Raw genomic sequence first — 24,715 nt, forward strand, 5'->3', positions numbered from 1 at the left:
AAAGCTGTGGAAGGCAATGGAGAAACGTGTACGCTGCGGACTGTCCGCAGCGGAATTCCAGAGCAATTCCGCCACGTCTGGTCATGCCCTAACACTGCCCCCTATATACAAGAATATAACTACTATAATACTGCTCCTATATACAAGAATATAACTACTATAATACTGCTCCTATATACAAGAATATAACTACTATAATACTGCCTCTTATATACAAGAATATAACGACTATAATACTGCCTCCTATATAGAAGAATATGACTACTATAATACTGCCCCCTATATACAAGAATATAACTACTATAATACTGCAACTATATACAAGAATATAACTACTATAATACTGCCCCCTATATACAAGAATATAACTACTATAATACTGCAACTATATACAAGTATATAACTACTATAATACTGCTCCCTATAAACAAGAATATAACTACTATAATACTGCCGCCTATGTACAAGAATATAACTACTATAATACTGCCATTATATATAAGACTATAACTACTATAATGCTGCCCCTATATACAAGAATATAACTACTATAATACTGCCCCCTATATACAAGGATATAACTACTATAATACTGCCCCCTATATACAAGAATATAACTACTATAATACTGCGCCCTATATACAAGAATATAACTACTATAATACTGCCCACTATATACAAGAATATAACTACTATAATACTGCCCCTATATACAAGAATATAACTACTATAATACTGCCCCTATATACAAGAATATAACTACTATAATACTGCCCCTATATACAAGAATATATCTACTATAATACTGCCCCTATATACAAGAATATAACTACTATAATACTGCTCTCTATATACAAGAATATAACTACTATAATACTGCTCCTATATACAAGAACATAACTACTATAATACTGCCCCCTATATACAAGAATATAACTACTATAATACTGCTCCTATATACAAGAATATAACTACTATAATACTGCTCCCTATATACAAGAATATAACTACTATAATACTGCCCCTATATACAAGAATATAACTACTATAATACTGCCCCCTATATACAAGAATATAACTACTATAATACTGCTCCTATATACAAGAATATAACTACTATAATACTGCCCCTATATACAAGAACATAACTACTATAATACTGCCCCCTATATACAAGAATATAACTACTATAATACTGCTCCTATATACAAGAATATAACTACTATAATACTGCCCCTATATACAAGAATATATCTACTATAATACTGCCCCTATATACAAGAATATAACTACTATAATACTGCCCCTATATACAAGAATATAACTACTATAATACTGCTCTCTATATACAAGAATATAACTACTATAATACTGCTCCTATATACAAGAACATAACTACTATAATACTGCCCCCTATATACAAGAATATAACTACTATAATACTGCTCCTATATACAAGAATATAACTACTATAATACTGCCCCCTATATACAAGAATATAACTACTATAATACTGCTCCTATATACAAGAATATAACTACTATAATACTGCCTCCTATGTACAAGAATATAACTACTATAATACTGCTCCTATATACAAGAATATAACTACTATAATACTGCCCCTATATACAAGAACATAACTACTATAATACTGCCCCCTATATACAAGAATATAACTACTATAATACTGCTCCTATATACAAGAATATAACTACTATAATACTGCCCCTATATACAAGAATATAACTACTATAATACTGCCCCTATATACAAGAACATAACTACTATAATACTGCCCCCTAATATACAAGAATATAACTACTATAATACTGCTCCTATATACAAGAATATAACTACTATAATACTGCTCCCTATATACAAGAATATAACTACTATAATACTGCTCCTATATACAAGAATATAACTACTATAATACTGCCCCCTATATACAAGAATATAACTACTATAATACTGCCCCTATATACAAGAACATAACTACTATAATACTGCCCCTATATACAAGAATATATCTACTATAATACTGCCCCTATATACAAGAATATAACTACTATAATACTGCTCTCTATATACAAGAATATAACTACTATAATACTGCTCCTATATACAAGAACATAACTACTATAATACTGCCCCCTATATACAAGAATATAACTACTATAATACTGCTCCTATATACAAGAATATAACTACTATAATACTGCTCCCTATATACAAGAATATAACTACTATAATACTGCCCCTATATACAAGAATATAACTACTATAATACTGCCCCCTATATACAAGAATATAACTACTATAATACTGCTCCTATATACAAGAATATAACTACTATAATACTGCCCCTATATACAAGAACATAACTACTATAATACTGCCCCCTATATACAAGAATATAACTACTATAATACTGCTCCTATATACAAGAATATAACTACTATAATACTGCCCCTATATACAAGAATATATCTACTATAATACTGCCCCTATATACAAGAATATAACTACTATAATACTGCCCCTATATACAAGAATATAACTACTATAATACTGCTCTCTATATACAAGAATATAACTACTATAATACTGCTCCTATATACAAGAACATAACTACTATAATACTGCCCCCTATATACAAGAATATAACTACTATAATACTGCTCCTATATACAAGAATATAACTACTATAATACTGCCCCCTATATACAAGAATATAACTACTATAATACTGCTCCTATATACAAGAATATAACTACTATAATACTGCCTCCTATGTACAAGAATATAACTACTATAATACTGCTCCTATATACAAGAATATAACTACTATAATACTGCCCCTATATACAAGAACATAACTACTATAATACTGCCCCCTATATACAAGAATATAACTACTATAATACTGCTCCTATATACAAGAATATAACTACTATAATACTGCCCCTATATACAAGAATATAACTACTATAATACTGCCCCTATATACAAGAACATAACTACTATAATACTGCCCCCTAATATACAAGAATATAACTACTATAATACTGCTCCTATATACAAGAATATAACTACTATAATACTGCTCCCTATATACAAGAATATAACTACTATAATACTGCTCCTATATACAAGAATATAACTACTATAATACTGCCCCCTATATACAAGAATATAACTACTATAATACTGCCCCTATATACAAGAACATAACTACTATAATACTGCCCCCTATATACAAGAATATAACTACTATAATACTGCTCCTATATACAAGAATATAACTACTATAATACTGCTCCCTATATACAAGAATATAACTACTATAATACTGCCCCCTATATAGAAGAATATAACTACTATAATACTGCCCCCTATATACAAGAATATAACTAGTATAAGGGCACGTTCACACGTGGCGGAATTGCTGTGGAATTCCGCTGCGGACAGTCTGTCTATTGGTTTCCACAACTTTTTAGTGATGGAATGTTTTCAAAGAGAGCAGGATGTACACTTCACCTGAATCCGCAACGACTAATCCGCTGCATTTTACTTCACATTTTAGGCAAAGGCGCAACGGAATCTGCAACGCAGATTATGTGCGGCATTGATGCGGACAGTGTCCGCAGAATTCCGCCACATCTGAACATGCCCTTCTACGTCCCACTATGTACATGTGCAGGTACCGTAGGTCATTTTTATGAAATTGATTTTCGAAAAAATAAAAAACAAATAAGCTTAAACCCACTTTAACCAAAACCTCTGCACCCGCATGTGGAGACATTTTTGTTTTTGCAAAGATACCGGATTTTAAAAAGTTAGCGGTGATTTATTTTTCTTTTGATTACATTTTCACAAAAGAAGTAAAATAAATAAAAAGAAAATCCAGTATTTTTAAAATAATAAGAGAAAAATCACACATAATATGGGGAAATTTAATTTGTTTTTAATTTACAGCAGAAAGAATAGAAAGCATTCAGAAAACATTTTCCATAGTTTTAAGGGCAATTCAAAACATTTTGCATGGTTCCAGCAGCTGAGTTCTTCAACAGATCCATTGATTTCAGTGATGTATTTTTTTTTTTCGTTTTTTACATGCACAATTACAAAAATAAAACTTACAAAAAAAGGAGACATCTATATTAGCTTTACATGCAAGCCTTGGGAACCCCCTGTTGGCGCCAACTACTGTGTGGAACTGCCGTAAGCGTGCAACCATGTAGGGATTTCACGTTATATTGTCTATTTCTCTCACACAGTACAGATGTGGTTTTTGTTGTTTTTTTTATGTTGTTTTAATGTTCACACTAGAAGCATAAAATAAAATGCTGAGAGACAGGATAGGTTTAACAGTTACATATTATGACAGACTCCTGGCACTTAGGAAATTTCATGTACCCCATCCAAGTGAACTGTTGGTATGCAATGCATCTTACATTCAAAAGCCTAAAATTTCACAGCCAAGGAAAGGTCTATTGCAAAAAGTTTGCTTTTCTCCGATGCCCCTTTTTGTTTTGCACGATGCATCTGATGCACTAGAACAGGCCCCTGTGACTGCTTGTATGTTGGTACAGTTACTTGGAGAGGTCCTGCATGTTACTGATAACATTAACACACTGCACAACACTGACCTTTTTGTTTTTGTTTTTAGTACAAATATACAGATAATACAGCATAACAGTTGAGACCAGTACTCTTGCCAGGGTGACAAAAAGTTACATTCGTCATGAAAAGTGGAAATATTAATATACAATTCCAGATAACAAAATTCTAAAAGATCCACTAATGCTATTACTAATACATAAGTAAGCAGTGATTTTTTTTTTATATTTATCCAAAAAAGGCGTTTTGATATGTTTTTTTTTTAGTTTTTTTTTATTTCTTCCCGTTCCTCATGAATACATAATAAAATACATTCTTCTAGGGACAATCAATGTCCCATCAAAAAAGAGCAGTATATAACTATTTATTATTTTCTTTTTTTTTTAATGTACAGACTATTCATAAGGGTGAATTGTGCGTGATCTCATGAGAATTTATATAACATATACATTAGTGTATTTCACTTGTTCCTATCTGTACATCCCACGTGAAAGGAAATGAACTGTTTTTTAAAAAAATTGCAGCAAGAGTACTGACCTCATCATTTATTTTTTTTTCGGCTTCAATTTTGAACCTTCATCTCGAACAACCTGATTAAAAGTTTCTTACATATGCACATTGTGTAATCTTTACATGTTACTTCTTAGTATAAAAAAATTATACAATAGAAACTGTTTCGGTAGGGAAAAAAAAGGCTAGCGCACCCTGAACAGCACTTCCTCCTCTTACAATCAAATACGTAGCAGATTGTATTCTAAAAGTTTAGACAGGTATTGGCAATGAGTGCCAAAAAGTTTTTATACCGAAGCACACTTATATTTTTGCATTTTATTCCATCATTTTAAATACCTCATAATCGGATCACTTTGGCTTGTCTCTGTGTGGAAATAATTATATACCATGAGTTCCCTACAAGACCAGTTTGCATCATTTTTTATTTCTTATTTTTTTTATTATTATTATTTTGTAGACTTTTATGTGCAATTATTAACATTTTCTGACTTCCAGCAGGGAGATATGAAAATGTGAAACATATTTCTACATCTTTTTTTTACTATGTCATTTTTTTGGAATAGATTTTTAAATATTTTTTTTTTTACATTTTTTTATTGAATTTCATTCTACATATTTTTTTTTATATTGGCGTGAGTGTATGGTGTTAAGCGCATATAGTTTTCTATGAGTATCTGCTTTGCAAATGTAACTTAATTTTTTTTTTAAGCAATATAGCATTCACATTACTTGGCACCATTGGCAAAATTAAAAAAAGAATAAAAAAAATTCAATAAAAAAAATTGAAATCATGTTTTGGTAGCCAAAAATAAATGTAAACATATCAGTTTAGTAATGTTACTTTGCTTTTTTTTGTTTCTAAGTCTAAATACAGTAGCTTTTTTTTGCAATTTAGTCATGCTTCAGCAAAATGTCCTTCTACAGAACATTTAAAATAAAGTACTCTTATAGTGAAATAAATTTTTTGTCTCATTTTACAGACCATAGCCACTAATTCTTTGCTTTTCAATTCTTTTGTGTTCTTGGTTTCATGCACATATCTTAATTATTTGTTCTTAATATTTACAATATATACAAACAACACATCCAAACTTTTCCGATTCATTCCATCAAACTATACAAATATTAATAATCTCCAGCCATGTTATTGACCCGCATCCATAGAGAAGACATTTCATTCACCAATCAGTTATAATCTCTTTCAAATAGTATTTCTCTTTTCCAATCCCACCTTCTATATACAAATCTTTCACCGGACTTTTGTGTGAAAAACCCCCAAATACACTAACTGGCCAGCACGCAGCACCACATTGATTCTTAGGTGGTCAAATGTTCAGGCAATGTAAATGCAACCCTTAGGGGGCAGTATAGGTTTATAAGCAATCGATAGACGCAAGGTTTTATTTTATTTTTTCCCCAGCTGTGGTTATAGCTCCTACAGCTAAAACCATTACGTATATGAACAGTAGAACTCATAAAAAATACAGATAATGGTCATTCTATTTTCCTATATTTTTACTTTTATTTTAGTTTCTATCGTAGACGTAACTTGAAGCTCCGGGGCCCCAATGCATAATCTCTACCTCTTATATACTATTTATAATACTGATGTCTTTTCATGTGGCAAATGGGCATTTGGGCCCCTTAAGCACCAGGGCCCGAGTGCTGCTACTACTTCTGCACCCACTTTAGTTACACCACTGGTTTCCATATTGTAAAAATGACTATTTTAAAACACTGAGATGGTCCTCCATAGGCATCCTGTAGACCAGACAAGACCTACAGAACAGCAGCTTTACCTGACCAACCTGGCATTGGGCTTGTTGCTTGGTTTTATATATGTTCGGTTGTAATTCACTTTGTTCTGTTTTTATTCATTTTACATAGGGGACAGGATTGACTCTACATGAGCCGATAATTTGGGTAACAACCTCGAAACACTTTTTAAAAAAATATTCTTATGCCATATGTACTGTACCTCTGTGTTAGCAATATATATATCGTGGACTTCAAATTCTTCCCACGGAAAATATAAAGTACGCAATGCATAGATATGTCTATTTACACGGATGGGAAAGCCTTATTAAAATGAAATAGGAGTAGATGACATTACATATGGTCAATATGACTCCTAGACCACATCAGAAGACACACATGAAGAAGTCCACCATTTTTGATAGACTTGTGTTGTTCCAGTAGGTAAAGCATTAATATACATTATCTTGTATGGATATATATATTGCATATGTTATATGGCATACAATATGGGGAACACTTCAGAGATCTAAAAGTTACAGCTTAGGTACAGACATTAGGAACATAAGACAGTCCAAACCCTTCCATTTTACATTCCTTCATAGCTCCTTGTGAGTGATCGATGGCTCTGGGTTTTGCATTCAGGTCTTGCTTGTGCATTTCCACCTTTCCTCAATAATTTTTTGGTATAATATTTGTACAGTTCCACACGTTGTTTGAATTCAGCCCTATGTTGAATTAACACTGCTCCCACCTCAGCGATCGGAGCTCCTCTTAAGCATCTCCTGGCGCCATTTTTAATTCTTTAGAGTTTTTTGTTGTGTTTTTTTTTTATATCGTTTCCCATGATTCAACAGAAGATTAAAATCCAAGATGTCTTGCTGAACAAAGCAAAAGTTGTCCATGAAAGTGCAAATGCAATGACCAAAAAAGATTACTGTTAAAATCCTGCAGGTGATCTCTCGAAAACTGCAGTGTTTTTTTTTTTAATTTGTTTTTTTTTTTATTTTTTTGTTGCATGTCTCTGCTAAAAACAGAAAATGAAAACAGTCCAAAAGCGCTGTCACATTGCTAAGGGACGCTGTTTTAATTCTTCAAGTTCCTTGGCCTTTTTCAATTCTTTCACTCTGGAAAAAATAAAAATAAATCTATAGCGTTACAATTTTAGGGACCTTCAAGTCTGTGACGATCTACCAAAATGGAAAATATAGTTGTACTCATGCAAGCTTTAAAGGGGTTTTCCAAGACTATAATATTGATGGCCGATCAGCTGATTTAAGGGGCCTCAGTGTTGCAGTGAGTTCTCTGGTAAACAATGAAGGGAACAGACAGCGCGGTACATTTTGGAGTGGCTGCTTCTGGTACTGCAGCTTAATGCAATTAAAGGGGGTTTTACACTGGGCGATAATCGTTGCCGATAATTGCTCTGTGTAAACAAGGCAGCGATCAGCAGATGAACGAGCAAACGCTGGATCATCTGCTGATCGTATAGTTTTAAAAAAGTGAAATATTATCGTTGTCGGCAGCACATGTGTAAACAGGGAGACGCGCTGCCGACATGATAATAATGTATGGGGACGAGAGATCGGAGTAACGACCGCTCGTCCCCATCCATAGCTCCGTGTGACAGGAGCAAACGAGCGCAGATCAACGATGTCTCGTTGACTGGCGCTCGCTGCATCGGCCGGCCGTTGTAAAAAGGTCCTTAAGTCCCTTTCAAGTGAATTAGGCCTCATGCACACAACCAAATTTATGCGGCCGCAATTTATCTGCATTCTTGCAGATAAATTGTGGACCTATTCTTTTGTATGGCACCATGCACAAGACCGTGATTTACACGGATCGGTGCGGGGGCCGGAAAAACTCAGGACAAGTCATTTTACGGTCCGGATTTGTGGATTAACCAACATTGGTGAATTGTTATGAGTCCAGATAACACATGAATGCACAACACGGACCACAAAACCAATACGGTCGTGTGCATGAGGCCTTTGACTGAGCTGCACTACCAGACACAGCCACTAACAAATGTATGGCACTATGCCTGGCAAACAATAAAGAGGATGCGGCGCTCGCTGGAACGGGGCTGCCTTTTCAGTCAGCTGATTTGCGGAGGTGCCGGGAGTCGGACCCCAAACAATGAAATATTGATGGCCTATCAATATTATAGTCCCGGTAAAACCCCTTTAAGTGTTTATTGAGTAAAATAGCAGAAAAAGGTTTTGGGAAACCAATAATTGTTGTTACATAGAAGAGGCCCATTTTAAGCGTTTTGGTTTTTTTTAAAGTATTTTTTACTTTAATTTATTTATTTTTTGGTATGTTTTTTTCTGCTCTTTTACGCTTACAGCAAGATCAACTTCTATGCAAGGCCACAGTTAAACAGTTTTATAGAACATTATACCAATCCGTGTACAGTAGGTAAAATTGACCATAGACGTAACCTGAAGGTTGGACATGCCAACTGTCGAAAATATTTGTTTTCCCCATAAATTCAGATTCTCAGAGCATGCATAGTTATGTCTATGGAGCAGAGACGGCAAAAAGAAAGTTCTGGCTTAGCAAATAATTGTGAAAAAACAAGAAAATCCAAATCAGCCGATTATTTTACCCGAGTTCTGCCCGGGGTTGTCTGATGCTTATCGATATGAAGGGTGTGACCTGGCCCTGCTGCGCTAGAGACAGCGTGGGACTGGCCAACCAGGGGATCCTCCGTAGGACCCAGAATCTGACATAATAATGAGCCCCAAAAGTCCAGCAGAAGTCAACCCCATTGGAGCTTACTCTGGACCCAATCACTTGCCACTATGTTCACAAATTAGACCTTATTGATGATACGTCCTGTGTTCACAATGATAACAATAAAGATTACAATGCAATCATAAGTGGACGTGCAAATATTCTGTATAGATCAAGCGCGGTCATCACAATCCTAAGGAGCCCCAGTCCGAGTCTAGGCACCTTCATGTAAGAGGTAGCGGTAATGGGCTTCTTTACTACCTACTGAGTTCTATTAAAGACAATGGAAGATGGAAAAGGGAATACCTATAGAAAGGGGGGCAATTATAATAATTCTCATTAGCATAAAAATTGTATATATATATATTATATCTGTGCGAGATTACCAGTAAATTATTTCCACTTTTGAAAACCAAAACAATGACGGGGAACCAATGTATTAAAACTGGTGCACAGAATAACTGGAGCAGTTGCCCATGGCAACCAATCAGATTCCAGATCTCATTTTTCAGAGGCCCTTTTAAACATGAAAGAAGCAATCTGGTTGGTTGCTATGAACAACTACTCCTCTTACTCATTTGTTAAAACTCTAACACTTGCGTTGTTGTTGTTGCCCAAAGCAACCAACCAACCAACCAACCAACCAACCACCGAGCAGATTAATAAGGGAAAGCTGAACTCTGATTGGTTTCTATGTGCAACAAGGCCAGTTTTTTCCTCTGTCAGTTTTCATTACTGAGGCCTGGTGTAAATATTTAGCTTTACCTCTTTAGAACAGATTGTGAGGGTTTTTAGGTTTTATTTTGTATTGTGCAGTGCATTGTGGGTGCTCAGATGATACAGCAAAGCTGCTAGGTTACATGTCTGACAGCGGGGTGGATCTAAACTTGTGACTGTTTCCAATGGCAACCAACTGAATTTTGAATTTCTAGATTATATGTGAATGGAGAAAACAACATAAAATAACTTAAAATTGGTACAAAAACAGTAAAGCAAAGTATTTACAACGTTAATTCAGATTTGGGTAGATTTAAACTGTGAAATGTAGTTAAATGCTTGTTTTTTCTGGTATTCACAGTTACGTTGTGGCTTTCATTTGGAATGGAAGCCACAACGCTTTGCTGGATCTGCTGTTCCGGTGTGGTGTCCATCATTTTGACGCTGTTTTTCCAGTCAAATATGATGGAATCTGCAACGAATGTTTTGAACTGAGCTCTTACGCAGATGTGAACAAAGAACTAATTTAGGACATTGTAATCCTTATCTAATAATCCACCACAGTCTCCCTATTCGCCACAACACTAAAGGGGGTATAAACAGGAGCAGATATTCGCCTGTGTTCACACCTTACGAGCGCCGATACACAATACAGCTTGTTGAACGGCGGTCATTTGCTCCATTCAAACGTGGCCAGGAATGCAGCTGTGCAGGGCATAAGTCAACGTTGATCTTGTGATTGGCTGGGGTCCCAGAGGTCAGACCACCACTGATCATAATGTCATGGTGTATCCTAGTGATACTGTAGGTCATAACCCTAATAGATGGGAATAACTCTCTAATGCTTCAGATTCTATAGCCGAAAACTGAACAGTGAACCACGAAGCCTTTATCAACACAGGGTCAGATAAACAACCTGCGGCCCTGTCAGACATAGTAACCAATCAGATTCTACTCTAAAGGTCCTATTACACGTGCCAATAATCGGGCAAACGCTCGTTCATTGGCTGATCTGCTCTTTTATGCAGAATTAAAAATCATCGTTGCCGGCAGCACATCTCTCTCTGTAATCAGGGCGATCGCTGCCGATATGATGGAAATGTATAAGGATGAGAGATTGTAGTAACGGGCGCTCGTCCCTATACGTTTCCAATCTGAAGAAGAAGTCTCGAGGCTCCTCTCTTCTTCTCGTCCTACTACCTGCCCTAGTGATCCTGTCCCCTCACACCTCCTCCAGTCCCTCTCCCCAGCTGTCACTAGTCACCTCACTAAAATATTTAACCTCTCTCTTTCCTCTGGTATCTTTCCCTCCGCTTTTAAACATGCCATTATAAACCCATTATTGAAAAAACCAACACTTGACCCATCCAGCGCTGCCAACTACCGACCAGTCTCTAATCTGCCCTTCATCTCCAAACTCCTGGAACGCTTGGTCTACTCTCGCCTTATCCGCTATCTCTCTGCTAACTCCATTCTTGACCCCTTACAATCTGGTTTCCGCACTCTACACTCCACAGAAACTGCCCTTACTAAAGTCTCAAATGATCTCTTGGCGGCTAAATCGGACGGTAAATCCTCTCTCCTGATTCTTTTGGATCTCTCTGCAGCCTTTGACACTGTAGACCACAAACTCCTACTTAACATGCTCCACTCTATTGGCCTCAAGGACGCGGCTCTCTCTTGGTTTTCCTCCTATCTCTCTGACCGCTCATTCAGTGTGTCATTTGCTGGTTCCACTTCTTCTCCTCTTCCCCTTGATATCGGGGTTCCTCAGGGATCAGTCCTAGGTCCACTCCTCTTTTCTCTCTACACAGCTCCTATTGGACAAACCATCAGCAGATTTGGCTTCCAGTACCATCTCTACGCTGATGACACCCAATTATATACCTCTTCCCGTGACATCACCCCTGCTCTAATACAGAACACCAGTGATTGTCTGTCCGCTGTCTCTAACACCATGTCCTCTCTCTATCTGAAACTGAATCTTTCTAAAACTGAGCTCCTTGTGTTCCAACCATCTACTAACCTCCCTAAACCTGATGCCTCTATCTCTGTGTGTGGCACTATCATAACTCCTAAGCAGCACGCCCGCTGTCTCGGGGTTATTTTTGACTCAGATCTTTCCTTTACTCCTCACATACAATCACTTTCACGCTCCTGTCATTTTCACCTCAAAAACATCTCCAGAATCCGCTCTTTTCTTACGGAGGAAACTGCCAAAACTCTCATTGTTGCTCTGATTCACTCTCGTCTTGACTACTGTAACTCATTACTAGTCGGTCTTCCCCTCACTAAACTCTCCCCTCTCCAATCTATCCTCAATGCAGCAGCCAGGCTCATCTTTATGACCAACCGCTACACCAACGCCTCTAATCTGTGCCAGTCACTGCACTGGTTGCCCATCCCCTTCCGAATAAAATTCAAACTTATTACTCTCACCCACAAAGCTCTCCACAGTGCTGCACCTCCTTACATCTCCTCCCTCATCTCTGTCTACCACCCTACTCGGGCTCTACGTTCTGCCAACGACCTTAGATTAAAATCCTCCATAATCCGAACCTCCCACTACCGTCTCCAGGATTTCTCTCGTGCTGCACCCGTCCTCTGGAATGTGCTACCCCAGACAATCAGATTAATTCCCAATATCCACAGTTTTAAACGTGCCCTGAAAACACATCTATTTAGACAGGCCTATAAAATTCCCTATTCTGACTCCTTTTCATGGCCCTCCATTTAGATTAGTCATCAGAATAAGATTCCCTCACACTCCTTCTCTTCATGTCCGTCATACACGGATACTGGCTGGTGACCGGCTCATGCAGCTTTATGTTACCACCGCATGTGTATAAAAATGGCCGGACCATTGTACAGAACAAACACTATTACACTTTGTGTCTCCCTTATGTCCTCATAGATTGTAAGCTCTTGCGAGCAGGGTCCTCACTCCCCAGGTTTGAATTGTAAATGAACTTTGTCACTATGTAATGTCTGATATTGTTTTCATGTTCCCTCTACATTGTAAAGTGCTGCGTAATATGTTGGCGCTATATAAATAAAGATTATTATTATTATTATTATTATTGCTCCGTGTGATATGTGCAAACGAGCTTCAATCAACGAGCTGTCTCAATGATCGGCGATCGTTTTCACGGCCCATATCGGCCAGTGTAATAGTACCCTAAGTTTACTAGCACATATTCCAAAATTGAAACGAAATTCTGATTAGTTGACCTCCCAACTTTTGAGTCCCCATATGCGGGATAGTTTTAAGCCCCACCCCGATCCACCTAGGAATGGGGACAAACCCTCCCAGAAATGCCCACTTTGGGACATATTTGCATAAACCTCACCCCTTCTATGTCCATTTTGCAAGACAATCCAGCGAAAAACGGGATGGTTGGGAGGTATTAGATAATATGCACCCTGAAAGCCCCCAGTGGCAGGAGCTAAGTTACATGTGGCGTTCGGCTGTAAATATTAATGGAACGGTGGTCCTAAGGGTTTGCCCCTCCATTAACAAGAAATTTCCTTGCAGACAATGTCTATTTAAAAAATAAATAAATTGATAATTATTATTATTTCTTCTTTCATTTGTCCTTGTAGTGTCTTTCACACAATAAATAATGACATAAGATGACAATATTAATATAGATCTATTTACACATATACACAGGTGTCCATCAGCTCTGTGAGCAGGACTAGGTAAGGACAGATTTTAGCCTCGGAATGTTAACAATGAATGTTTCGTGTCTATATAAGCTCAAAGTGACAACATTTTAACGTTTCTCCACATATTGGATGCATCATAATCACTGAAATCGCTTGTTATTTTCTTCACGTCTCTACCTGGTACAACCTTTGAGCATGCTCAGTATCCAAAATTACTTGTATATTTCCAGAATTTGCATATATACGCACTGACAGATAAGGAAACATTGATAGAAATTAGCAAAGCAGGAAAATAATTTTTAGTAAAATAATTTTGTATAGGATTTTTTCTTGATGGGTAAGTTGTGCCGCCAAAAATGGTTTACAACACCATGCCCTTCCCCGCTCCCTTTTTAGGACACAGCATAAAGGTAAAAAACATTTTTGCCCCTTCTCCCTTTATAATTTCCTATGCAATCTTCTCATGCTTCCTGGTGTCTTTGGGAGGCTCCAAAAACAAGACAATCTGTGATCACTTTAGTACATGTAGTACTGGAATGGTGGTCACCCAGACAGGGAAACACATCGTTGCTAGGCAACCTGAACACATTGCAGAATACTCTAATGGAGAGCTGAAAAAAGAGACATAAACATAGACTATGCACATGTACGTAATACTTACAGGCTATGCACACTTTTAATACCATTTTTTGAATGGATATAAAATATAAGTATGAAGCAACTTTGCAAACAGTAATGATTACAAATCTACCGTTTTGTCTACAGCTCCTATGCAGACTCATGTGTCTCTAAACTACAAATTCTCTGTAGTGCAGTTTGATCCAGCAGTCATGTGTTACTCCACTCCGGCTCCCCATTTTTATATTCCACAGGCAGTAGAAGAGGAGGCAGATGGAAGAGACGAATATATGACCAATGTTATGCAAAATCGGTCCTGGTCATATGATGCTTACAAGAGAAAAAACATTCTTCTATACTGTAACGAACCTTGCACCTGTGTGATCATCACATCCCAAGGACAGGTTTACTGAAACCGGAATTCCCCTTTAAGGATCCATGGACCGGCATTCACGTATGGAGGAACACTGAGTACTTGCCAAAGGTGTGACAGGAAGCTCCTGGGCCCCAAGGCTAATTCTGTAGCAGGGCACAGAGGGGTCATTGGGCCCCCTCAGACACAGGTACCGGGTGCAACTGCTATCTCTGCACCCCCTATAGATATGCCACTGGTGCTTGTGAATGCATTACAGACCCATAGGCGTTCCACATGGTGAAACACTGCATTGCCCTCTGGAAGCACTACTTTTAGGGGAGAATATTTCCATAACCCATCCTGCAATTTGTTTCTCATCAATTCTCATGAAATCCATGAAAAGAAAATCTTTGGAGACATACAGGTGTATAAGGACTCCTATAGCAGCCTGCTGAACGGACCCATAATAAGGCAAAGTGCGTGAGGCCAAAGTGTCAATTATATTTTACTAATAACCCTAAATTAAACTCCCTCACTTTTATTTTACTCAGTGAGAGGAAAATATATGCAAATAACCCTTCAAAGTGGCACTGCCTTCTGGGTAGTTAGGTAATGCCCACTAAATGGCCAACTATTCAATGAATCCCTACAGCCCAGGGTTTTGTATGTGACAGGAGACATGCACCGGCCCTTCACCTGGTTTGGACTGATTATAAAGCACCTGCTGTACTGATACAAAGCCACTGATTGAATCCAAGGGCAAAAAAAAGTAGAAAAAGTAAATATGTTGAGTGTCAAGCATTGCCCAAACATTGGGCAGATTTACTATTGTTATTGTGCGAGAATTCTGGCAAGTTAAGCCCTTTCTTTTTGGCACAAATCAACTTAAACCAATTTATTATTGATTTGTGTCAAAAATACTAGATGTTTGTACCTCAATAGACACTTTTTAAGAGTCTAGAAAGCAGGTGTGACTTATCAGAAAGGGGGTGTGGTTTAATTTTGGCACAAAAAAATAAAAAATCATATAAAAATACAAAAGAAAAAGTGTCTTACATGTCTAGCAAGACGTGCGCCTGGTCTAAATTTACGCTGTCTAAATGTTAGACAGCATTAGTAAATTTGTCCTACTGTTTTGATGCTACAGCTGGGCTGATGAAGTAGATTGATCATAAAATTTTTCCTTTTTATAATCATAATTATTTTTTCAGATTTCCTTACCGGCATTTTATGTCCAAAATTCTGTGCTGATCATTTACTTAATACATCTTTTCAAGGGTCAGAACTCCATATCCTCTGTATAGATGTAGAATTTAAAAACATGGGGACAAAATTCTGGCACCTGCAGCAACCACTAGGGGGAGCTTAGGAGCTTACGGTATACGGTTTATACATTAAACTCAATAATAACACAGTATGCAGTCAACTCTGAGCTACCCCTAGTGGTGGCTGCAGAAAGAATTTTATGTTTAAACTTCATATCTATGATCTATGCACTAAGCTCCAATCCCTATAAAGATATATTAAATTATATTATTTATCAGCGCAGAATGTTGGACCTAGAAAATATGTTAAACTAACAGCCATCGCTTCTGGGCAAAGATTTTTTCTTAATTTTTTTCGTGTGACTTACCAAATTGTTGCATTGCTTTCTCTGCAAACATACAGCTTCCCATGTTCTACCATTTTTTTTAAGGCGATTTTCATCATTTACCCCAAAAAATAATTTTTGATGAACTATATGCTATAATTAACCTGTGGGATTTCATAATTTAAGACGTCAACGCTGAAAACATAAAATAATAAACCCAATAATAACAATAATTGTAATATTTTTGTCAATAGTGAAATCTCTATTGACAAAAGGAAAATGGTAGTGACATCACTGTTCCCATGACATCACAAAGGGTATTTTTAATTTTTCTTAATCCAATTTTTTTTTTACAGAAGTAATACTGTTAAATATATTGAAAGGCATCTTACAGGTAACCAACTGCTTAATTGTTCATAAAACAATTCTTAATACATAAACATTTCTTCTAAGAAGCAAAAATGATGAATATTGGAAGCCATTATCAAGCAAGTTCCCCAGGAATTTTTTTGTTTAAAAATAAATGAACACATTAACATGTATTTTTCATTCATTAACCTATAAAAACTCGGATTTCCCCCCCTTTTTTATTAGAAAATGTCTCAGCGGACAAGGGACAACTTTTTTCATTATCTTATAATCCAAACAAATAAATTCCCTGGGGTGGAAGTGGAAAATGTTAGTCTATTTGATGATCTCTAATATGTATGACAAAGCCCTGGTATCAAATAAAAGTGTAATGCCCAGCCAGGTCAGGTTGTGTAATCCCTTTAGTGCTGACATTGTTCTTTATTGAGTAGGCAAGATCTGGGGCACCAACTGTTGCTGAATAAAAATACATGTATAGGTTGTGATTTTGAAAATATTTTTATCTGTATTTTGTTGTTTACTATAATGTGGTCCGATGTGATAAATAACATTATGATAATTTGATATACGCTCTGTCTTTATTTTAAATAATAATAATGCTAATACTACTAAAAATAATCATCATATATAATAATATATATTGTAATAATATTATTAATAATATATAGTCTGTACCTAATTAAAATATTAATAATGCTAATACTACTATTACTAATAATTGATAAAATAATATTTATATATCGTCTTATTATAATAATAATAATAATAATTAGTAATAATAATAGTAGTAGTAATAATAATAATAATAATAATAGTAATAATAATAATAATAATAGTAATAATAATAATAATAATAATAATAATATTAGTAATAATATATAGTCTGTACTTATTTTAAATAATAATAACACTACAAATAATAATAATAATAATAATAGTAGTAATAATAATAGTAATAATAATAATAATAGTAATAATAATAATAATAATAATAATAATATTAGTAATAATAATAGTAATAATAATAATATTAGTAATAATAATAATAATAATAATATTAGTAATAATATATAGTCTGTACTTATTTTAAATAATAATAACACTACAAATAATAATAATAATAATAATAATAATAGTAGTAATAATAATAGTAATAATAATAATAATAATAATATTAGTAATAATAATAATAATAATAATAATATTAGTAATAATAATAATAGTAATAATAATAATAATAATAATAACACTACAAATAATAATAATAATCTGATTTTTTTCAGTAATATATTTCATAAGATATAAAAAAAAATAATAAAAACGTTTGTAATATTCTGTGGCAGTAATTTACACAGAATATGTTCATTATAATGGAGGAATGTATTAAAATGTATAAAATGTTTTTAAAAAATTATAAAAAGACTCAAAATAGAAATGACAAAAATCTCAAAAAATTATAAAAGATGTACAAAATAATAAAAAATAAAAATAAAAAAGGAGCCTTGTTTTTTGTTGACAATCAACCGAGGCCTCATGCTCTCTGCAAGGCATTACGTCTGGGGTAAAATATATACATATTAGGGTATGTTCACACGGCAGCGTCCGTAACGGCCGAAATTATGGGGCTGTTTCTAGGAGAAAACAGCCCCGTCATTTCAGCCGTAACGGCATGTGCAGGCGCTTGAACGCCGCATCCATTACGGACGTAACTGGAGCTGGTTTTCCATGGAGTCCATGGAAAACGGCTCCATTTACGTCTGAAGAAGTGACATGACACTTCTTTGGCGCGGGCGTCTATTTACGCGCCGTCTTTTGACAGTGACGCGTAAATATACGCCTCGTGTGAACAGACAAACGTCAGCCCAGTGCTTTCAATGGGCAGATGTTTGTCAACGCTTTAAAGCCGTATTTTCGGACGTAATTCCAGGCGTAAAACGCCCGAATTACGTCCGTAATTTGGCCGTGTGAACATACCCTTACAGTGCTTTACGGAGGCACAATACGGTGGTACACAGATTGTATATGTCTCTGTAGTACAGGGCCATACGGACCAGGTGTGCCTCCGTACAAATTTTGCATGAGGCCTAAAGCAAAGTATCAAATAAATTAGATCTGGAAATATAAAAAATATTTACTTAGTTGATATAATAAATTTGTTTAATTTTATTTATTATTTTTAATTCAATATAGAACCCTTGAATTTTATAACATTATATCACCACTAGAAAAATAATAATATATTCTTATTATATTTATTTTTTAATTTATATGCAAAAATGTGTCTCCCTATATGACTACCTTCCTTTAAGCAACAGACTGAGTCCCAAACAGACCTTACGCACCTTGATTTTATTTTTTTGTTCTATAGTTTCAGCACAAAAGGGGTTAACAATGTGAATGTATGGCACAGAGAGGGATTATTGCATTGCTAGGGGTAATTTATAAAAAAATAAGACCTCAGGCAAGCTGAGACATCTTGTTAAGTTACCTGTTGCTCTTAGAGCTGAAAGTGCATGTGGGGTATTTGGGGAATTTGATATCTTGCCATTTTCCAGAAATCTCATTAGGAATGGAAAGTAAAAAAGATAGAGTGGCCCAAAAAGACTGACACCTCTGAGCATTCTTTCTGCAATTTAATATACACATGTTTGCTCCAAAAACATTCAGACCCTGCAAGAAGTAAACGAAAGAAAATTATTTTAAAAAATCTTCATTATTGCAACACAAAGCCATACATTGTTAAACAGCAGGTTGATCCAAACATTGATTGTGAACTAATATAACCCCCCCCCCCCAACTAAACAAACTGGAGAGATATAAATAAATGAATAAAGTAAAAAATAAATAAATAAATAAACAATGGATCAACTACACTGTTGGTTTTCACTCAAATGAAATGGTCACTCCTCTATAGAATAAAATGGGGGAATAAAGTTGATTGTAATTTTGTATGCAAATTTTTTTCTACGAGACATCTATCTATCTATCTATCTATCTATCTATCTATCTATCTATCTATCTATCTATCTATCTCATATCTATCTATCTATCTATCTATCTATCTATCTATCTATCTATCTATCTATCTAACTATCTATCTATCTCATATCTATCTATCTCATATCTATCTATCTATCTATCTATCTATCTATCTATCTATCTATCTATCTATCTATCTATCTATCTATCTCATATCTATCTCATATCTATCTCATATCTATCTATCTATCTATCTATCTATCTATCTATCTATCTATCTATCTATCTATCTATCTATCTATCTATCTCTATCTATCTATCTATCTAATATCTATCTATCTATCTATCTATCTATCTATCTATCTATCTATCTATCTATCTATCTAATATCTATCTATCTAATATCTATCTATCTATCTATCTATCTATCTAATATCTATCTATCTATCTATCTATCTATCTATCTATCTATCTATCTATCTATCTATCTATCTATCTATCTATCTATCTCATATCTATCTATCTATCTATCTATCTATCTATCTATCTATCTATCTATCTATCTATCTATCTCATATCTATCTATCTATCTATCTATCTATCTATCTATCTATCTATCTATCTATCTATCTATCTATCTATCTATCTATCTATCGATCGGACTTTTGCCTTCATAATCTTGATTACTAATATCCTAGCATTTTATGTCTACAACTTCTATGCAGATCTATGTATCTCCATGGCAACAGACTACAAACAAACACTTTGATACCCCACTCCCTCTGCCCATTCTTCATGGTAATGTTGCAAAAAATAAAATAAAATGGTGTTTTGATATTAAATGTCTGTGCTACTTGAAGTCTGTGCTTATAGCAAACAGATACTGTAGTCCAGGCTTCGACAACAAATCCTGGAGTCCAGTTTGTGGCTGTATGCAGTCTGATAAGGAACTGTTGTTAGCAGACTTGGGTTTTACACTGGACGATTATCGGGCAGCCCAGCATTCATAGAACGCTCGTTGCCGATAATTGCCCTGTGTAAACAGGGGGAACGATCAGCAGACGAACGACCAAACGCTCTATCATCTGTTGGTCGAGTTGTTTTAGAAAAGTGAAATATTATCGTAGTCGGCAGCACATCTGTGTGTAAACAGAGAGAAGCGCTGCCGACATGATAATAACGTATGGGGACGAGTGATCGGAGTAACGACCGCTCGTCCCCATCCATAGCTCCGTGTGACAGGAGCAAACGAGCGCTGATCGATGATGTCTCGTTGATTGGCGCTCGCTGCATCGGCCGATTATTGGCCGGAGTAAAAGGGCCTTAACAGTCATGTGACCATAGGCCAAATAGAGCCTCCCTAATCATTTAAAGGGTATGTGCAATATTGCTCAAATGCATCTAAAGTAAAAAAAAATGGAGCAGCTTTGTAAATAGTCTTGATTCAAATCTCTTACTATTTTGTGTCTACAGTTCCTAAACCAGTTCTATGTGTCTTCATGGTTACAGACTACAAAAAACCTTGTGTAGTCTGATCCTACAGTCACGCTCCCTTCCATCTGTCTCAAACTAGAAACAAAAGTGACACAGTTTGTGCAATAAAGCAGATTTCTAATCTCAACTAATCATTAATTATTAGCTTAACAAGATGTAGAGATGTCCATAATGACAGAGGTATTGTACAGCTGTAAAGTCAATACCACGATACCATCTGAATTATTCCGCTTGTCAGTATCTATGTTTATAGTGTACCTATATAGTATCTATATAGTTCCAAATTTGTGTTCTGACAAATTTCACAATATTTCTTTATAGTCGGTCGACGCTTTGTTACAGAGCTTCAAATCCCGATTCATCTCACCCAGCCATAGAATTAGATATTCAAAATGTCTCTGCCTGCAGCCACCACTAGGGGGAGCTTAGGAGCCTGCTTAAGATAAATTAATTATTGAGTATATACGCATCTCATTAAGCTCCTCCTAGTGGCGGCTGCAGGCAGACAACATTTTATCATTTAGCTCAAAAGCTCCAGGTACTCATTAAAGAATGATTCCTACTAAAACTGTAGTGTAAAATTTCCTCCGCAAAAAAAAACAAAAAAGCACCCAATAGCAATAGAAGCTGCGCTCCAATAAGCATTTCGACCCTTTGGCTCTGTTTTTTGGTAGGGGTTCCAGGTCAGGATCTACCATCAATGTGTATTCCTGGAAAACCTCTTTAAGGGGATTACTCATAAACAGACTATAGGGGACTTAAAACCAAAGAATGTTAAAGTGGTGGGTGGGTTCGGTTAGGGCACTAACACTCATGACTGTGATATGGCTCCATACAACCTCTGTGCTTTATGAAGCTGTAATCCGGCACCAATAGAAGTGTATGGGGCCCTACTGTATTTCCATATGTTTATTATGTTTATAACTTTAAAAAGAGGCATACTTAGGTTTTCCCACGGAGTGCCTATTGCTCTGTAGTAGGGAGCCACAGGGGACGCTGTGCCTCCATACAGGCTCCATGAACACCCCTCTGTCATATACATAAGACCTTACTGGGAGGAAGGGGCATAGAACCCCCAGATGCTTTAGATTCTCCCACTATATAATCCTAAAACTTTTGCCTATAATGTATTCGGGGCTCAATCACATAGACCCCATAGACCCCCAGTGCACTGACACAAATTATACGTCCTACTTCAAAGGAAAATACGATTTGGTGCCTGTTCCAGTTACTCCGGCCGGTTCCCATTAATTGCTTGGGCTCTGGATTTTGTGTGTTATCGGTGCAATAAATATCATTAATTCTTCCAATTAGCTCTGCGTTTTAGCCACAAACGGCCACCGCTACATTGGGCTGTACCTGTACCGCTAATGAAACAAACCATAATAAGGTACCTGCTGTAATCAGTGAACGGCCATGCCCCATAGTGCCAAGAGTTGTGCTGATATTGGGGTCCCAGTTTGATTTCCTAACTAGTCCCTAAAAGGGTATAAAAGAGTATCCGGCACACCAATTTTTGAAACAAAAGGTATTTTTATTTTGTTTTTGTTTTTAATGCCAGTGGCAGAGTGCGACATTTCAGGTCAAAAGCGACCTTCATCAGGCACTGAGCCGTGCTGGAAAACTGTATAGACGAGCGCTGGTGGTGCTGATAGCGGCTGGCCGCATTTATTATTGCGCTCATGATACAGCGGCCAGCCGCTATCAGCACCACTAGTGCTCGTCTATACAGTTTTCCAGCACGACTCAGTGCCCGATGAAGGTCGCTTTTGAACGAAACGTCGCACTCTGCCACTGGCATTAAAAACAAAAAAAAATAAAAAATCCCTTGCGTTTCAAAAATTGGTGTGCCGGATACTCTTTTATACTCATCTTCGGGTTGGGCCCCTATCCGTGCAAAACCCCATCCTTCTACATATCTGGTGCTGAACCTATACACTAGTCCCTAAAAGGGCACGTGAAAAAAAGTAAGCACAGATTTTTTTGATTTTTTTTACCCCAGACTTTTTGATCTTCTGTGACATTAGATGCCCTGAGATCTATATTCTTGAAGCAATTGAACCGACTTCTGTTTTAATAGGAAATATAACCCTGGAACATCGGAAATAACATGCCCTAGGTATGGACGGCCTCATGGAGGAAATGTCCCGGTATAAGAGAACTCGGTGGTGGGTTATCTGTATTCTTATATTATTTCTTTTTTGACAGACACAAACATATTTCTATAGAAAATGTTTCATTCCATGTTGGAGGGGGAAGGGGTAGAGACTTTATTCACAATGAAGATAAAGAGTTGCACCCGACATAACTAGAAACAATACTCCTTCATTTTTGTTAATATCTCATGCATACATCTATTATAGTTAAACTAACATGGCCCATAACATTAGAGAAATGCAACGTTCTTCTCGGATCCACCTTCAGGGCAAAGCAAATGAAATAAAAAATTAAAAAATAAAATAAAATAAAATTTCATCGAAAACTCGGAAACCAAAGACAAGAATGCTGTAAAAGCTGCATACGTGTTACATAAAGTACCAAGTGTATTGAATACAGTAAGATATCTGCAAAACTATTTCTTTTTTGTGTTACTGTGCCTTTAATTTAACATCAGTTTGTCTATGGCAGAGTCTGACAAAAGAAGAACTTGCAGGCACCTTGCTCCCCTCCCCTCTGGATTGTATTTTAGCTCCAAAATAAACCCTGTCATCTCAGGACAGGAGAAGACACAAGGGAAGAAAATCATTGCAAAGAGAAAAAAAAGGAAGAAGCGACAAAAAATTAAAAAACATTTTAGTTTGTCATTTTGTTTAGTTTTTGAAATTATTTTTCAAATGTGTATTTTATTATTCTATACATTTTGTAATTAGCAATTTTATATTTTTCATGGGTCATAAATGTTGTCCATGTTTTGTATCGTATGTGGATGAGCCACTGCCAATTCTTTAAAACAACTCTGTCCAGATTGCAGTTTAGATTATTGTGTATCTTCTCTTGAATTTATGAAATTGTCTCAGATTTCTCCTATTAATATGATTTTAAGAAATTGTTTCAGCCATAGTTCACTCAGTCTTGACCAGAGCAGGGTCTCATAGGGCTGTCTATGACACAAGGATTAAAAAAAATTCCAAAAAGATAATTCTTGTGTCATATACTTCCCTCTTTAGTCCCTGTTCTATGCATAACATAGTATGTCAGTTCTATCTGGAGTGCTCCTTTAATTTTTTTTGATCGACAATAACACAAACAACTTATCATTCTTGCCCTTATCTTCAATTCAAAATGAGCTG

The 24,715-nt window shown here is 36.0% G+C and overlaps 1 protein-coding gene across 8 annotated transcripts in view; it reads right to left on the reverse strand.

The window, feature by feature from the left end:
- Positions 1-3,954: 3,954 nt before the first annotated feature.
- CAMTA1 (calmodulin binding transcription activator 1) overlaps positions 3,955-24,715 on the reverse strand; it is a 1,213,376-nt gene continuing 1,192,615 nt past the window's right edge. For 5 of the 8 annotated variants that reach the window (XM_075839423.1, XM_075839422.1, XM_075839421.1 and 2 more), the window contains 2 exons: positions 19,441-19,622; positions 3,955-8,021 (listed from right to left, as the gene is read on the reverse strand). In XM_075839423.1, the coding sequence (XP_075695538.1) occupies positions 7,958-8,021; positions 19,441-19,622 (246 nt within the window). In that variant the 3' untranslated portion in view covers positions 3,955-7,957. Of the gene's footprint in view, positions 8,022-19,440; positions 19,623-24,715 lie in introns of those variants that run through there. The other 3 variants (XM_075839426.1, XM_075839425.1, XM_075839427.1) reach the window with 2 other exon arrangements.

This window comes from Rhinoderma darwinii, chromosome 10, assembly GCF_050947455.1.
Source record: "Rhinoderma darwinii isolate aRhiDar2 chromosome 10, aRhiDar2.hap1, whole genome shotgun sequence".
Taxonomy (NCBI): Eukaryota; Metazoa; Chordata; class Amphibia; order Anura; family Rhinodermatidae; genus Rhinoderma; species Rhinoderma darwinii.